The following is a 16,659-nucleotide window of genomic DNA, read 5'->3' on the forward strand; positions in this document are numbered from 1 at the left end:
TGTCCACCATTGACCTCACCCCATTCCTAAGAGGACTATAAGGGGCGTGCATAAGTGTAGAAAAGTGCCTACCGTTCCTGTCCTATTGTTTTCTTTCATTATATGTGTTTATATATAATGTTGTGACAAAAAATAAATTAAATAAATAAATAAATAAATAAATAATTTTTCTGAACTCACACTGTATTAAAATGAATACATAGAGGTGTTCCAAAAGTCATTTTATAGTGTACATGTTAATGTCCTCCTATAACATCTCTTAATGATTATCTTTATTTCATATTTGCATGGTATTTGCAGTGAGCCAGCACCTGCAGTGCCCCAGTCTGATGTTTATAGGATGCTACATGATGATCCTCAAGCACCCAGCCAACCACGCCAATCTAGTTCTTTCAAAGTGCTCCAAGACATGGTCTCCGAAGAAGCTGGTTAGTTACCATATTGTATCTTTCATTATTTAAGTTGTAGGAGGGAACATAGAGCAGCTTGCTAAATTTAGATATTTTTTTTATTCTGATTAGTACCTATATAGAAGACCATACAAGACTTAAATTCCTAATGCAAGAAAGCGCTCAAGAAAAGGAAGCATAAATAAAATGTGTGATTATATCAATAAAAATATAAATCAGGATTATTACTTTTAAGAGAGGCCATTAAAATAGTATTTTTATGGCACAAAAAGAAAGCAGTCCTTATTATAGAAAGGAAAGCAGTCATTATAGAAAGAAGTGTTTTAAGTGCAGTTCTATACTGTTTTAATTAGAAGTACTTACTATACTGCGTTATTTACTATAGTGTTTTTAGAAGTTTATCTAAGCAATTGGCATGGAATGCATGTATCTTAATCCAGACCCATTAAGCCGCTGGTCTTTTGATATGTTAGCTACCTGTGAGATCAAATTCCTCTTGACACTCACTTATGTCTTAATTGCAAATTTAATAGTGAATAAAAATAGTAATAGAAAAAAACTTTAACATTGAACAGGGGCATTCTTAGAAGCAGAAAAAAAATCAAGGTGCAACCATGAAACATGTAAAATAGGACAAAACATTGCCTAGTCATTGCTGCCCTCTTGAATTTCTTGATCTCCCTCCTGCATCCCACCCTGACAGTGAATTAAAATCATTTTGTTTATATTTTTAAAGAACAATGCAGAAATTGCTGGTCTTTTGTCAATGTATTAAGTAATTTAAAAAAGGACTAAGAATTCTGTGATTAAGTTTCCCTTTTCTCGGTTATACAAATTAGTATCCCTCTGATTATTTTAAGGATGGAAAGTGATAGTTAAAAGAAAACTTTTTAAATTTATTTATTTATTTTTATTTATTTTATTTGCATTTATATCCCGCCCCTCTCCAAAGACTCAGGGCGGCTTACACTATGTCAGGCAATAATGTTTTGGTCTTTTACTTTTCTAGAAAATCCCTGTTAGTTTAGGCAAGAATATCTGGGAAAAGCTTACCAGAAAAAAAATTCATTCTTCCATATATGCTATAAAAGGAAGTGATGAAATACTGTTTCCTCAGTTACTTCTTTCCTACCTTTAAGGGAGTTGTTTGGACCTGCTGACTGGTAATCCAATGTTCTTCCCCACAAAGCCCTAGGTGTAGAATAGACATGATGTACAGCAATTGTGTCTTATCTGTATTTTTGTTTGTTTATTTTTATATCTTCTTGTCAATTTTGACTCCTGGTGACTGCCTGGACAGGTCCCTGCAGTTCACTTGCCAAGATTTTCAGAAGTGATTTGCCATTGCCTGCTGCTTGGGGCTGAGATAAAATTACTAACACAGGCTCACCCGTTTGGCTTTGTGTCTAAGGACCAAGAGTTTTTCCTTCATGGTCTCCTGGTTTCTAGCCAGGTACCCTAATCATTATACATCCAGCTGCTATCTTATTTGAAGTTATATTTATTGGATGACATAGCCAGAATTCACAGCAATTCTAAGAGAGATTGTTCCAATATCATCAGACTCCCACACCAGATTGGAGAAAGGAAAGCTCCTTAAATTCTAGTAATTTCAATGCAGTTAGCAGTCATGAAAACACCAGCATTCCTATGAGAATAAGAAAAAAAATCATTTGCCCCCTGCAAATCAATATACATAGATAAAGAGATAACTGAATAGTAAAGGAACTAAAAATTGTTCTACATATGCATATTTCATTGGTAAAATATTGGTTAAAAAATTTCTATTATAATGAAAAGATCTTAATATGGGTTGGAAACAAATGTTTATATTCTTTAAACTTCTAATGGTAGTCATTTAAAAGTCACCCAAGACTACATATATTTCTTTGTTTTGTTTGCAGAAGGTCGTCCCAGTGGGACAAGGAGTGTAAAAGCACCCGTCACAAAGATGGGTGCTGATGCGGGAAGTGTGCCGAAAGTGCCTTTGTGTGACAAGTGTGGAAATGGCATTGTGTAAGATATTTCATTTTCTTATGATAGATTTGTAACATTGATTTTCAAAAGAGCTTGTTACAAAAAAGAGATATTTCTCATTTATAATCTCAAAAAAGGTTATGTTTATTTGTTTACATTCATCATTTAATAAATACAGGTAGAATTCCTCAACTTACAACTACAATTGAAGCCAAAATTTCTGTTGCTAAGCAGGATACTTGTTAAGTGAGTTTTGCCCCATTTTACAGCCTTTCAGGCAACAGTTGTTAACTGAACTACCACAGTTGTTAAATTAGTAACACAGTTGTTAAGTGAATCTGGCTTCCTCATTGAGTTTGCTTGTTGGAAGGTTGAAAAAGATTATCACATAACCCTGGGATGCTACAACCATCATAAATACATGCCAGTTGCCAAGCATCTGAATTTTGATCATGTGACCATGGGGACGCGGCAACAGTTGTAAGGGAGGAAAATGGTCATAAGACACTTTTTTCAGTAACTTTGAATGGTTATTAAATGAATGATTTTAAGTAGAGGACTACCTGTATTCTGTAGTTGAGCCAAACAATACTCCCAGAATAAATATTCAGTTTTCCCCACTAGATTAAAATGTAAAAGACAGAGCATAAAAGCGAAACAGAACAAAAAGGGAAGAGGAAAAACAAAACCAGTGATTCCTGGAAACCTCACAAATAAAATCAAAATGCCATATTATTAATGACACTTTGCATATGTTTGTTCTAACATACTTTTAAAAGGTTAAAAGAAGGAAGCATGGGGCCTTGCTATAAATAAAGCCCACATGTTCTGTGTGCACAAACCTTTTTTAATCTTTTTTTTCAATGCTTCATTTAACTCCAGTTGGGAATCTAACCAAGCTATACTTGTAGAATGGCAATCATAGAGATTAGAACCATGCCCAAGAATGTGATAGAGCTGAAGAAGATTGAAGCTCACAATTTATTGACCCCAGGAACTTAAGCAGCAGACTTGTCATTGATTTCTGTGTTCCAGTCTCTGAAAATTGCAATTGGCTGACTTTTTCTTTCTTTCTGTTTTTTCTTTTTTTAATTATTCATTTAACAGTGGCACAGTAGTAAAAGCCCGTGACAAGTACAGGCACCCAGAATGCTTCATCTGTTCCGATTGCAATCTCAACCTGAAGCAGAAAGGTTACTTCTTTGTGGAGGGGCAGTTATACTGTGAAACTCATGCCAGGGCTCGCACGAGGCCCCCTGAGGGTTACGAAGCTGTCACCGTTTACCCCAAGGCTTAACTGTTTGGAGAGACACATGCCTGCATGCACGCCCAGGGCATTCTCAGCTTACAGCAGCTCTAGGGCTAATGGCCTAAATCCAGCAAACTGCTCTTTGCAAGGGGGAGGGGGAAGGAGGATAGGATGGAGGGCTCAGGGAAAGGGATTGGGGGTTTTAGTAGACCTGGAATAGGAAATAGGCTTTTCCAAGACTTTATCACAATTTCTGTCAGGGTAATCTGGTAGAAGTCAACATAACAGATTGTAGTACATTAAGCAAAGCTAAGTTCTTCCACATGGTTTATATTTTTGTTCAGATGTTTGCACACACATTACTAAAAAAAAAAGGATCCAATCCATTGATGTTCTCAGCCTCCAAGCCACAAAAACAAATTCTTTATGTTAAGGACACCTACCTGCTATAAAGACAGCCTACAGCCTTATGAGCATTGATTAGTTTTTATATCAGCGTCAGTTTCTATGATAAATCAAATGTGGTTGCCCGCTCCTATCCACATGCTTACAGGTTTTCATGGCCCACAGTATTACTTACTGCCATTTCTGCCTCAACTTCAAGGCAAAGAATACTGCTGTTAGGAAGAAGGAGATGTACCTGAAAATAGAATATCTAAATGCATAGCCATTAAAACCAGTAGTAGCAAATCAGATAGAGACAGAAATGAAGAAGACTGAGAGCAGTAGGAGAGGGCAACAGTTTCATATTGTCAATGAATGGCTTGCTGCAATAGAAACATACTTTAGTATAAATAAGCACAGCAAAAAAACAAGTTCTTTTCAATCAGCCACAAATCACAAAGCTTCTGATTTTTTTTTTAAGTATTGTCACAGTTCCTATCAACTATATTTTTACTTCTGCCAAGTTTTCTCAGCCTGGTGCCTTACAGCTCCAATTGTCCCAATCATGAGAAGAAATTTCCCATGTTTATTGCTTATTAAGCAAAAGAAGAAAATAATTCCTAGGATGAAATAATGTCAGCTATTTGTTTTTATCCCTATTTCCCTTTGCTACATAAGCAAATCAGTTAGGGAAAGATCAATCAGGAAAACAACAGGCCATTGAATTTATAGCAAAATGGAAATGAGATTACATTTCTGGAATGATGGATCTCAGGACAAATGGTGCACATTGCTCTACTGCTAGGAATCTATATATGTAGAAGGATTTAGTTCTGAGTACACATTTTGCTCTTCCTTTGCAACAAAAACTATCTACTATCTACTCCTCACTGTTGATGAGAAGCACATGTCCATCCAGGATGCTAGCTGCAACTTAAGCTGGGTCAGGGGCTTTGCTTATGATGTTCAATAGGAGTGTGTCATTCAAAATTAGGTTTTTAAGAATCTCGTTGGCCACAAGCAGGCCCTAAGGTATGTTGATGTAGGTCTTACATACATTGAAATTATGATGGTTGTTGATTATTAAGAGCTGCAATTCTGTAGATTTGTTTGATTTCTCTGTATAAAGGCAATTAAAAAGCTTTTTTAAAAAACCTTTTCAAGGATGGTTTCTTCTTGCAACATTACCATTAACCATATACAGAATACATGGTGTGTGAGAAATGGTGACATTTATCATGGACAGGTTTGGTTTTTTTTAAGGGAACAAGGGAACACCACAAATTTACAGCAGTTAGCTTCTCTATGGGGCAAAATGATTTCATGTTTTTAGAAGGAAGCTTTCTAAGGTCAAGCAGGTTTGGCCTATGTCTTAAGAAGCTGACAGCAGGAATGTTGATAGGTTTAGGTGACAAGAAGTAGTAAGCATTCTTAAGTTAAGAATAGCCGACTTACCTTAAAAAAGAAAAAGACATGACAATCCTCCAAAGGGAAAACAGTAAATATAGTAAAGAAGGTTTTTATTAGGACCAACTTATTATTTTATTCTGATATATGTGGTGAATTTATGACCAGTAATAAAGATATTCGTTTAGAAATAATCAAAGCACCACCAAACCATTCTAATCTGTGAGTGTTGGGAAGAAAAAAAATCATTTATTTTCAAATCAGGTCAGGGACCAATCAAAACCAAATTGTAGCCAGTGGCATCCATGGGGAGGATGGCAGGAATGATACAGAAATTGAAGCCCTATCTTTTTTATGGGTAATTATGAGATAAAGCAGTAAGGTAGGATGACACCTCAGAATGGAAGTACACCCAACTTCCTAAAGGCTGTAAAAGTACAGATTCTGCCACCAAAAATTATCCTGTTTGTATTTTGTTCTATTATGCAATTTTGCCTCATTCGGTTTAGCCAAGAAGAAAAAAACGGTAGAGAACATTCTATTAACTCATGGAGCATATAAGGTTTCAAATAGAGGCATGGGTAGCAAATGCTTGCTTCGTGAAACATGTTTGAGTTGTGCCAGAGGTTTGAGCTAGTATGCGGTGCTTGACAGAAAACTATTCAGCAAGTTAAATGGAGCAAATTGGAGCTGTTGGATGAGAGATCTGCTCTGTGTTAGTTGCCTTACAAGGGCAGGTATCAGTGTTGCTTAATAATTAAAATGCAACATTGTCAGCTTGGCAATTCTCCACAGAGAACCCACAGAGATGACTGAACTGTTCTTTAATTATCTATTAGGCTGCCAACCAATAAAAGACTACAGTATGAAGATTAAAAAGCAAAGTGTTCATACCTGGATCACTGTTAAAAGGAGAGGTGGGGAGGTTCCCAGCATCAGCAATTTTCCCAGAGCTGCCCAGTTATTTCAAAATATGGCAGCCCACTTAAAAACCCAATTAACAATAAGGAAAAAAAGCTTTGGCATCATGGTTATGATTTTACCACTTTTGAATGCCATCCAGATTTTCTGCCTTAGCCATCAGAAAGTCTTGCATTGTCTGCACTTTCCAACTTCCTATTTACATGTGCAGATAAGTATCCTATGCCGAGTTCCACAAATTGGGCTGCACATTCGGGTTTCCATGAGCTGAAAAAAATATCAATGAGGAAATAGTATCTGTTATTGTTAATAGGGCAAGCCAAATACTTTTAACTCCTCTCTGGCAAAAGTTGCACCTTACAAGAGGCATTTTTCTGTGACTCCTTTGAAATATACCAAACAGTTGGGAAATGTGGGGCATTTCTACATTGCTCACTGTATAATTGTCTTAATACATTCACCCATATCTATAACAAAAGCCTTCACAAAATACTCTCAGTCTCTTGCTAGACCCCTGGCACAATTTAAGACCCATGGGTTGGTAAAGACTACAATGAAAGGAAGCAGTTTAGCAATGCAAAAAGGAAGCTTCACAAACGTCAAGGCATAAGGCACATCTATCTTATTGCTCCTCTCTCTGCCACAATTGTTACTTTACTCTCTTCAGGTGTTAAAAATTGAAACTACTGTACATAATTCCCAAGATACCATAGAATTTCTATATTGATGAATTCATTATATGTCATTAAGATGATACTGACTTTTAGCAACCACATAGAGTAGATAGATTTTCTCCAGGACAATCTGCCCCAATCTGGTCATTCAAGACTTCCAACTGTTAAACCTTCGCCACTGTAATTGAGTCCCTCACCCTTGCTGCTGATTGTCTTATTTTCTTCTGCTTTTCCCAGCTTTCATAATCTTTTCTAGAGAACAAAATTTTCATATAATGTGTCCAAAGTAGGATAATTTTAGCTTGATCATTTATGCTTCAAGAGATAATTCAGGGTTGTTTTCTTTGGTGGCTGTAGTATTCTCAGTAATCTTCTCCAACATCAATGTTCAAAAGCATTAATACTCTTTCTCTACTGCTGCTTCAAGTTTAACTTTTACTTCCATAGAATGTTACAGAGAAAATCATGGCTTGAAGATGCTCAATATTAAACCCCCAGATGCAGGCAACTTTGTCCATGCCTTTCAGATGAGGCCTTTAGAAGGGGAAATATATAAGAACCATTATTTTATGGAAAGGTATTCTGATTATCAATTATGTAACTAAGTTGTTTTCATAATGATGCCAACATGTGGATCTTTTCTGCATTTCCTTGCTGCCATTTAGTGAACATGTGGATGTTTGCCTTTCGTGTAAGTAGGTAGGCGAACACATGATGCCATGTGGTATATAATGCCAATACCATTATAACTGAATCTTATAGTGTTAAAAGCTTCTATGGAACAGAGATATAAAACCCCTGCATCTCTCCAAATCACCAGCATTAAGGCAATGCACAAGTAATTATGCTGACTCAGGCAAAAACTCTCAGCTGATTTAAGATGTTCTCATGTCACTAGCACTATTCCAGCATCCATATTTATCTAAGTAATATATCAAGTTTATATATATCCAATTTTTGGACTCAACAGAACAGAATGAGCCAAAGTGCTTATGGACTAAAAAATTGAGAAACAAGAAGTGATAACAAGAAGAGAGAAAACAGAATTGTACCAGAGTACTAGGCTTTGCACTCCCTAAACTGACCTGCTACCTGTGAAATTCTATAACCAATCAAAATAAGATTCAATATCACCTTATTAAAATGTTTGAAATAAGGGAGTCAGGGATTAAATAGTACAGGCTATCCCTGTACAAGGGATAAGACAGAACAAATAAACTAAATCAAGACATTGGAAGAACTACAGTGTAAAAGAGATGCCTAAATATAGCTTTGACATATTTGCTCTTGTGTAATACTGCTGGATTAAATCCAATGGTTGGCCTTCACAGCTGCTATTGAACAGGTGTAAGAGGGACTTTGTGATCATAGTTTATACAAGTGCTATTTGGGAGCCTAGCAGAAATTCATTGAGTTGGCCTGAGATCATTTGTAGCCTGAAATGCCTGTTCCTAAAGAGGACTAGATTGTCCTTTGAACAGCAACAGCTTTTTCCACTTTGAACAATTAATTATATAAGACTGCAGTTTCTATTTTACCTTTTTTTAATGGTATAAGCGCTATCCTTTATAAAAACAACAAAAGGTTGTAAATTAAAAAGTTTATTAAAGTCATTATTAAAATCAATGCTTGCTTAGAAAATAAAACAGTTCAGAGGTACTAAAGCAGGGCCTCTAAGGTTGTCTTTTTTCTTCACTATAGAGCAGGGCTGTCAAACACATCATAACGTCATCATATGACAAGTCACGACTTTTCCCCCATTTGCTAAAATGTGGCTGTGCTTGGCCAGCACGTGACACATCCGGGCCGTGGGCCGCAAGTTTCACATCCCTGCTATAAGTATATAGGTAGGAGTATTTAAGAAAAGAAAATCTATCTCTAAAGAGAGACCTTGCCTTGCAAACAGATTTTAAGGAATCCGTGTCTGTACTTAACTATAATGATGTAACGTTGCTAAATATGTACCATGATATCATAACATCAAGCAAAAGTGGATGTGAATCTTCATTAGAGATGAACAACCTCTCTAGTGGAGATGAGACAGAGAAAAGGATTGAAGACATCAGAACTGAAGTTTCTTGGATGAGAAGCAAAACATCTTCAATAGAATAGAATACAATAGAATTTTTTATTGGCCAAGTGTGATTGGACACACAAGGAATTTGTCTTGGTGCATATGCTCTCAGTGTACATAAAAGAAAAGATACCTTCATCAAGGTACAACATTTACAACATGATGATGATGGTCATAGGTACAATTTAACACTTAATGATAGAACACTTAATGATAAGCATAGGGTACAAATAAGCAATCAGGAACAATCAATATCAATATAAATCATAAGGATTATCAGCAACAAAGTTACAGTCATACAGTCATAAATGGAAAGAGATTGGTGATGGGAACGATGAGAAGATTAATAGTAGTGCAGATTTAGTAAATAGTTTGACAGTGTTGAGGGAATTATTTGTTTAGCAGAGTGATGGCCTTCAGGAAAAAACTGTTCTTGTGTCTAGTTGTTCCGGTGTGCAGTGCTCTATAGCGTTGTTTTGAGGATAGGAGTTGAAACAGTTTATGTCCAGGATGTGAGGGATCCGTAAATATTTTCACGGCCCACTTCTTGATTCGTGCAGTATACAGGTCCTCAATGGAAGGCAGGTTGGTAGCAATTATTTTTTCTGCAGTTCTAATTATCCTCTGAAGTCTGTGTCTTTCTTGTTGGGTTGCAGAACCGAACCAGACAGTTATAGAGGTACAAATGACAGACTCAATAATTCCTCTGTAGAACTGGATCAGCAGCTCCTTGGGCAGTTTGAGCTTACTGCGTTGGCGCAGAAAGAACATTCTTTGTTGTCCTTTTTTGATGATGTTTTTGATGTTAGCTGTCCATTTTAGATCTTGCGATATGATAGAACCTAGAAATTTAAAGGTTTCTACTGTTGATATTGTGTTGTCTAGTATTGTGAGAGGTGGAAGGATGGAAGGATTTCTCCTAAAGTCTACCACCATTTCTACAGTTTTGAGTGTGTTCAGTTCCAGATTATTTCAGTTGCACCATAAGGCTAGTAGTTTGACCTCTCGTCTATATGCGGATTTGTCATTGTTTCGAATGAGACCAATCACTGTTGTATCAACTGTGAATTTTAGTAGTTTAACAGATGGATCATTGGAGATGCAGTCATTGGTATACAGAGAGAAGAGAAGTGGGGAGAGCACACAGCCTTGGGGGGCCCCTGTGCTAATTGTACAAGTATCTGATGTGATCTTGCTTAGCTTCACCTGCTGCTTCCTGTTTGTTAGGAAGCTTGTGATCCACTTACAAGTCTGTTCCGGTACCTGTAGCTGGTTTATGGAATGATGGTACTGAATGCTTGTTTTTCAAGGAAAAACAAAGCCCAGATGCCATTTAAGAAAGCACCTTTGGGACTCCGGAAAGGAATATCACCCTCAGATTTATAGATTCCACCTCTGGCATCTTCCTTTATGCTGTGGGGATTCCTGCTCTTTGATGGAGTCAGTGAGGTGCTGATCTAAGTGATAGAATTACATGTTTATTTTGAGGCTGGTCAGCAATTACAGATTCACAGGGCTGCTAAACAGGGTGGAGGTGGAGAACTACTAATAGCGTCTATTAGCCATCTGAATTATACAAATTTTAGACAATTCTTAAAAAGTGTTGCTTCCCCAAAATTGGGATTGGGATTTTTAGTTTTTCTTACATTGTTATTTTTTAAGATAAGTTATATTAAAGTTGCTTTTGGGTGTTGCTTTGGAAACAAAAGTGCAAGGCAGCATTGTCAAAACATTCTTTTCTTGAATCAAAAAGATTGGAGCCCTTTTTTGTATAAAAAGGGGGGGAGTGGGGTTACCTTCATACTATATAAACCTTTAAATCAGTGTTATCCTTGAAGTGCATATTCATCTTACAGTTCTGCTTTAAAAAAAAGTTTTATGCAGAAAAAGGACATTAGCTTTTTGGTTTCATTTTTCAGTTCTCTTTATCTTTGGAAGTGACTCTTGGGGCACTCCCTGCCACCATTTTCTTTTCTCTTAAAGCAGGTAAACTTATTTTTTTCAAGAGAATTTCTGATTGGGTTTCTTCCATTTTTATTTGAAGCTATTTTGGGTCTTTTCAAAGGAGGAGGTTTATAATTTTGATTCCAGTATTTTGTTTGGGAAGCAGGTGGTTTTTTGGGGGGGAATAAGCACAATTAAAGATCATAACATAAGAATTAAAAAACCCTGTCTACTCTTCCCTTTATTAAAAAAAATACATGATGGAACTAAACCTCTTATATCCATTTGCTCCATGTGAACCAATGAACAAATTTTGCCTTTGAATCAAGCTCGACTCTTGCTGACCCCTTCGCAGGATATCCATATCATTTTCTTAGCGACAATGCCAGACGGTGCGCAATGCTTTGGTGGGGGTGGGATTTTCTTTTCAATCCATTTATTTATTTTAGTATTTCAGTGTAAGCTTACTGTGAAATTGCCTGGTTACCTGATATCTGTGAAATAAGCAGTCCGCCCTGTTTGGTGGGGGGTTTTTTTTGTTTGTTTGTTTTTGCACATCTAGTGTAACTTTTAAGATGATCAAAGATGCCTGGCTAGGTAGCTCAGTGGCTAAGATGCTGAGCTTGTCAATCAGAAACGTCGGCAGTTCACATCCCTAGCGTATAGGTATCCTGCGTGAACAGGGGGTTGGACTAGATGACCTTCCAATTCTGTTATTGTTAACCAACTAAGACTAGATATTACCGTCTATGGCTGGGTACAAATTGGAAAAATACTTTTACTGCCTTTTGATGTAGAAAAGCTCAAGGAAGAGAACAAAGAACCCACGCAAATGCCGCAGCTTTGGGCATTAATCGTTATTAAACTTTTATTAAAGCCTGTTAAAGCTAATCGGAGACAACCAGGCTCCATTAAAAACATTTGCATCCTTCTCGAGACGAGGACAACCAATCGCACCCTCCCGCCTGCCTTATCCCCTCCCTGCATTTCCTGGGAAACTCGTTACCAGGCAACGGCAGGTAGCTTTGGGCCGAGTGACGGTTTGCGCATCAGCGTTTGACTGTGAGGAGCTGCGCGTGGGCGGACGCGAGAAAGATGAGAGCCGGATTTCACTCTCGTGAGTTAGACGCGGCGCCGCCTGGTGGGTGAAAAAGCGGGCGAGGAAGGGAGCGGGACAGGGATTTATTTCGCTCCAAACGCAGGGCGTCGTTTCATAATCGGGAGGCTGTTGCAGGGATTCAGGAGTTGGGGGGGTGAATCAGCCCACTCTGCGGGAAGGAGAGGAGCTGTCCAGAAAGAGGCTAGCTTTGGGGAGCCCAAATCCAGGGGCTCCAAGTGAGCAGGCTCCTTCTCCAGGTGTAGTTGCTACAGATGTGCTTCAGAGGTGATGGGCAAGGCAAGTTTGTTTCTGTCCATCATGGGAGACAGTGTCATGCTTGCCCTTTGTGGGATGATATATAGGAATAGAATAGAATAGAATAGAATAGAATAGAATAGAATAGAATAGAATAGAATAGAATAGAATTCTTTATTGGCCAAGTGTGATTGGACACACAAGGAATTTGTCTTGGTGCATATGCTCTCAGTGTACATAAAAGAAAAGATACCTTCATCGAGGTACAACATTTACAACACTAATGCTGGTCATAGGGTACAAATTTAACACTTAATGATACAACACTTAATGATAGTCATAGGCTACAAATAAGCAATCAGGAAATATTTCCCTATTTATGTCATCAAACCGCTTATGTGTGGGTAATCTTCAATTCGGTTCAGAGTCTAAAACTGGTGGAAACTTAAACATTCAAGTCATAAACAAAGAACTAAAATTATTAAGGTAGTATATTATATTATTTATGGCTGGTTTCATTTAATATTCCTATATATTTGTGCAAAAGCATCCGAATAGGGCTAGTTTTTGCAATAATGTCTGCTTTTGAATGTTCAGAAATATTTTGCACTGGAGAAATTTTTAAATAGGGTACAATTATTAACTCTAAGATCAGTTTTATTTATATATGAACTGATGAGCCTTTCAAGCCAAGCAAGGTATGAAAGCAACACCTGCACCTGATGCAATAACAGCAACACTTAATAGCAGAAATATGTTACAAAACAGTACTTGATAAAATTATAATGAGTATAGCATTCCTGGCCTTGATATTTTTACCAGCTTCCAAAGGATCTGGAGACTGGAAACTTCACTGGCTTTGGAACTGTTCCAGAAAAGGAGATTCCCTACTGAGAATTCCAACTTTTTGTAATTTAATGAACACTGACCCTATTGATATTTTTTTTGTATGTTAACAATAACATGTCATTATTGAAATGCATTTTTACTCTCTACTTTAGGTTTCAGAAAAGGAGACAAAACACATTGACGCATTAGATATTAGTTTATAAAATTGTTTGGCCAGGATGAGTGATGCATGCTCCCCTCAGCAGCATGGTGGTCTAGTGATAAAGATGTTTGCCTCCCACTTGGAAGGTTAAGAGTTCAATCCTAGATAATGGTAGATGTTTCTCTCTCATGACACAAAGAGAAAATATCTGCTGTAAACTCCACATTGGCATCTGACCAATAAATGGAACTTAGTCATCCCAACTCTACCCCAAATTACAGGGTCAGAAAAAGAAAAGTGATACACGCTCTCCACAACTACTTTTCTTTGGCTGTTGAATGATGTCATGTCCTATTGTTGCTCTACTGGTATTTGGGAGGCCAAGCTAGAAGCTTTTCAGGAACCCTGCATCCATTATCTAAGACAGTGTGTTTTTCAAACTTGGCCACTTTAGGCTGCGTAGACTTCAACTTCCAGAATTGTCCAGGCAGCTAGAAAATTCTGGGAGTGGAAGTCCACACTTTTTATAGTTGCCAGATTTGAAACAACCGACTTAGTACATGCTGCATTCAGATATGTGAGCCTAGCCTTGTTTGGCCTTCTGCATCATACATCGGCATGTCTACCATTGGTTAATTTAAGCCATGGTTAATTGTTTTGTGTTCATGCAACAATAAACTAACCACAATGTATTTATTTTATTTTATTTTATTTATTTTATTCAATTTTTATACCGCCCTTCTCCCGAAGGACTCAGGGTACCCGAAGTACAGCCAAGTAAAAAATCACAGTATAAATATTAAAAGAAATTAAAACAAACATATTATAAAGTGGCCAAATTTAAAACAATTTAAAATATTAAGATATAAATAACCCCAATAAAATTTTAGGCCAGTCCTGCTTGAATAAATAGGTGCGTTTTCAGCTCACGGCGAAAGGTCCGAAGATCAGGCACTTGACGTAAACCAGGGGGAAGCTCGTTCCAGAGCGTGGGAGCTCCCACAGAGAAGGCCCTACCCCTGGGGGCCGCCAGCCAACATTGTTTGGCAGACGGCACCCTGAGAAGGCCCTCTCTGTGAGAGCGTACGGGTCGGTGGCAGGCGAAAGGTAACAGCAGGCGGTCCCGTAAGTATCCGGGTCCTAAGCCATGGAGCGCTTTAAAGGTGGTAATGATATTGAATGTCATTTGGGTATTATGCAAAAACAGCAGGCAGGATATAGGCTGCAAGGAAAGACTAAAATCAAAGGAACTGTCAGTTGAAGCTAAGTAACTGGTCTGACTGGTTATGTGCAGGAAGCTAGATTTCGATTGGGCTAGCATAAAAGGTTGTTCTGCCCCCTGAACTGTATCTGCTATTGAAATACGTACAGAGAGTATGTGATTTTTGGTGCCTCTACCTAATGGCTGTTTCAGGAAACAACCTAAAAACATGAGAATAAAGACTTAACTTGTAGAAGGATTTTTAAAATATATATTTTAAGCTTATTATCCCCCAAAGCAGGAAGTTGCCAAACTCTGGCCAAAGTGATATTGTAGTTTGTAAATATGGAACATCCAACATATAGATATATAATGTCAATGAAGAGACAGCAAGTTTAAGCCACATGCTTCTGCCTGACATTTATACCTCCCAATATTAGCCTGATATACAGTACAGTAAATTATTAATTCAAAGATATTTCATTCAAACAAATTGGATCTTATATAGGAGTAGATCTCAGATCTTGGGATCTATTTTTAATATGCATTTAGCAAATAAAAATATAAGTACTAAACTTTCTGCACTGAACTGAGATCTCTGTTTAATGTTCCTTGCAGGCTTCTTGCCTAATATATAATTTTTCTAAACATTACATATGCAGGATTTGTTGTTTTGATTTTTCAGAAATATTAACTTCAGGAAGAGATGGTCAGCTTCAACCACAATCAACACTAGAAGTAAGCTTACCTCTTTGGAATAGTAAGGACAAAGACTATGTTTTTCTGAACTTCCCTAATATTGCAGCTACCAAAAATGCTGGATTACAATTCATATAAGTTGTTGGTTTATTTCATATAATTTGGCCATGTTCTCTGTGAATTATGGGGCATGAAACCAATATAGCTAGACCCCAAAATAGGAAATAACAAAAAAATGACTAAGATAGCAAGACATTCTATTTTATCTCTATTCCTTCATGGTGTTTGTGGTGGTAGTGGTGGTTTTTATTCTTATTGTTTTGTTTTGTTTTGTTTGTTATGTTCTGCTCCTCTTTTTTTAATAACTTTTTAGAAGAAACGCAATTCATATGTAGAAAAAAATCAATAAAAAATAGCCTGATTTGAAGATGCTAGTTATAAAATAATTCACAGGTTAGAACTTAATAAATTGGCAACTCTTATGCATGTATATATTCTGATTGTTATTAATTAAAAATGTATAATTCCCTTCTGTCAAAAAAACATCTGCAGAACTTTGCCAAATATAATTTAAAACTACAACAGATACCAGTAACAAACATTTGAAACACAAGATCCAGCAGCAAAGAGAATTAATTAAGCAGTAAAAAGCAAAGCTGGCAAAACATGGATCCAGAAAAGATTAATCTAGTTAGCACTTTGGGGCAGATAGTTCAACATAGGGAGCATGTTATTACGAACAAATCCAATAAGGGCACAGCAGTTAAAAGATAAGGCTGAATCATATAGGAAGGCATGCTTCAATAGAGTAGAGTAGAGTAGAGTAGAGTAGAGTAGAGTAGAGTAGAGTAGAGTAGAGTAGAGTAGAGTAGAGTAGAGTAGAATTGAATTGAATTGAATTGAATTGAATTTTTATTGGTCAAGTGTGATTGGACACACAAGGAATTTGTCTTGGTGCATGTGCTCTCAGTGTACATAAAAGAAAAGAAATATTCATCAAGAATTCTAAGGTACAACATTTAATGATAGTCATACAGTACAAATAAGCAATATTTCAAAGTTGACAAATAACACTTTCAATTACACTTGTACTGACAGCCAGTCCAGCTGATTCAGTGTACTGTAGGGATTGTCTTCAGCACTTTGGCCAAAGCAAAATTCTAGATCCTACATTTTACATTAAAATGAAAAAGTACTATTTATAAATATAATTATTAAAACATATGATTTCCATGTAAAGGCAGGCAACATTATTTGCAGCACAAATCACATTTTTAAAAACAAGGTGTTTTAGGATTGTGGGAAGCATTGGGGACAAAACTGCCAGTTCTTTTTCATATTTTGAGAGATTTGGGAAGTTCAAGGGAGAATAGA

At 37.0% G+C, this 16,659-nt stretch overlaps 1 protein-coding gene across 3 annotated transcripts in view; it reads left to right on the forward strand.

Moving 5' to 3' along the window:
- Positions 1–4,530, forward strand: part of PDLIM3 (PDZ and LIM domain 3) — a 30,987-nt gene extending 26,457 nt beyond the window's left edge. For all 3 annotated transcript variants that reach the window (XM_058192580.1, XM_058192582.1, XM_058192581.1), the window contains 3 exons: positions 301–428; positions 2,315–2,426; positions 3,495–4,530. In XM_058192580.1, coding sequence (XP_058048563.1) covers positions 301–428; positions 2,315–2,426; positions 3,495–3,684 — 430 coding nt within the window. In that variant the 3' untranslated portion in view covers positions 3,685–4,530. The remainder of the gene's footprint in view (positions 1–300; positions 429–2,314; positions 2,427–3,494) is intronic.
- Positions 4,531–16,659: the final 12,129 nt, after the last annotated feature.

Source organism: Ahaetulla prasina, chromosome 8, assembly GCF_028640845.1.
Source record: "Ahaetulla prasina isolate Xishuangbanna chromosome 8, ASM2864084v1, whole genome shotgun sequence".
In the NCBI taxonomy this organism is placed as follows: Eukaryota; Metazoa; Chordata; class Lepidosauria; order Squamata; family Colubridae; genus Ahaetulla; species Ahaetulla prasina.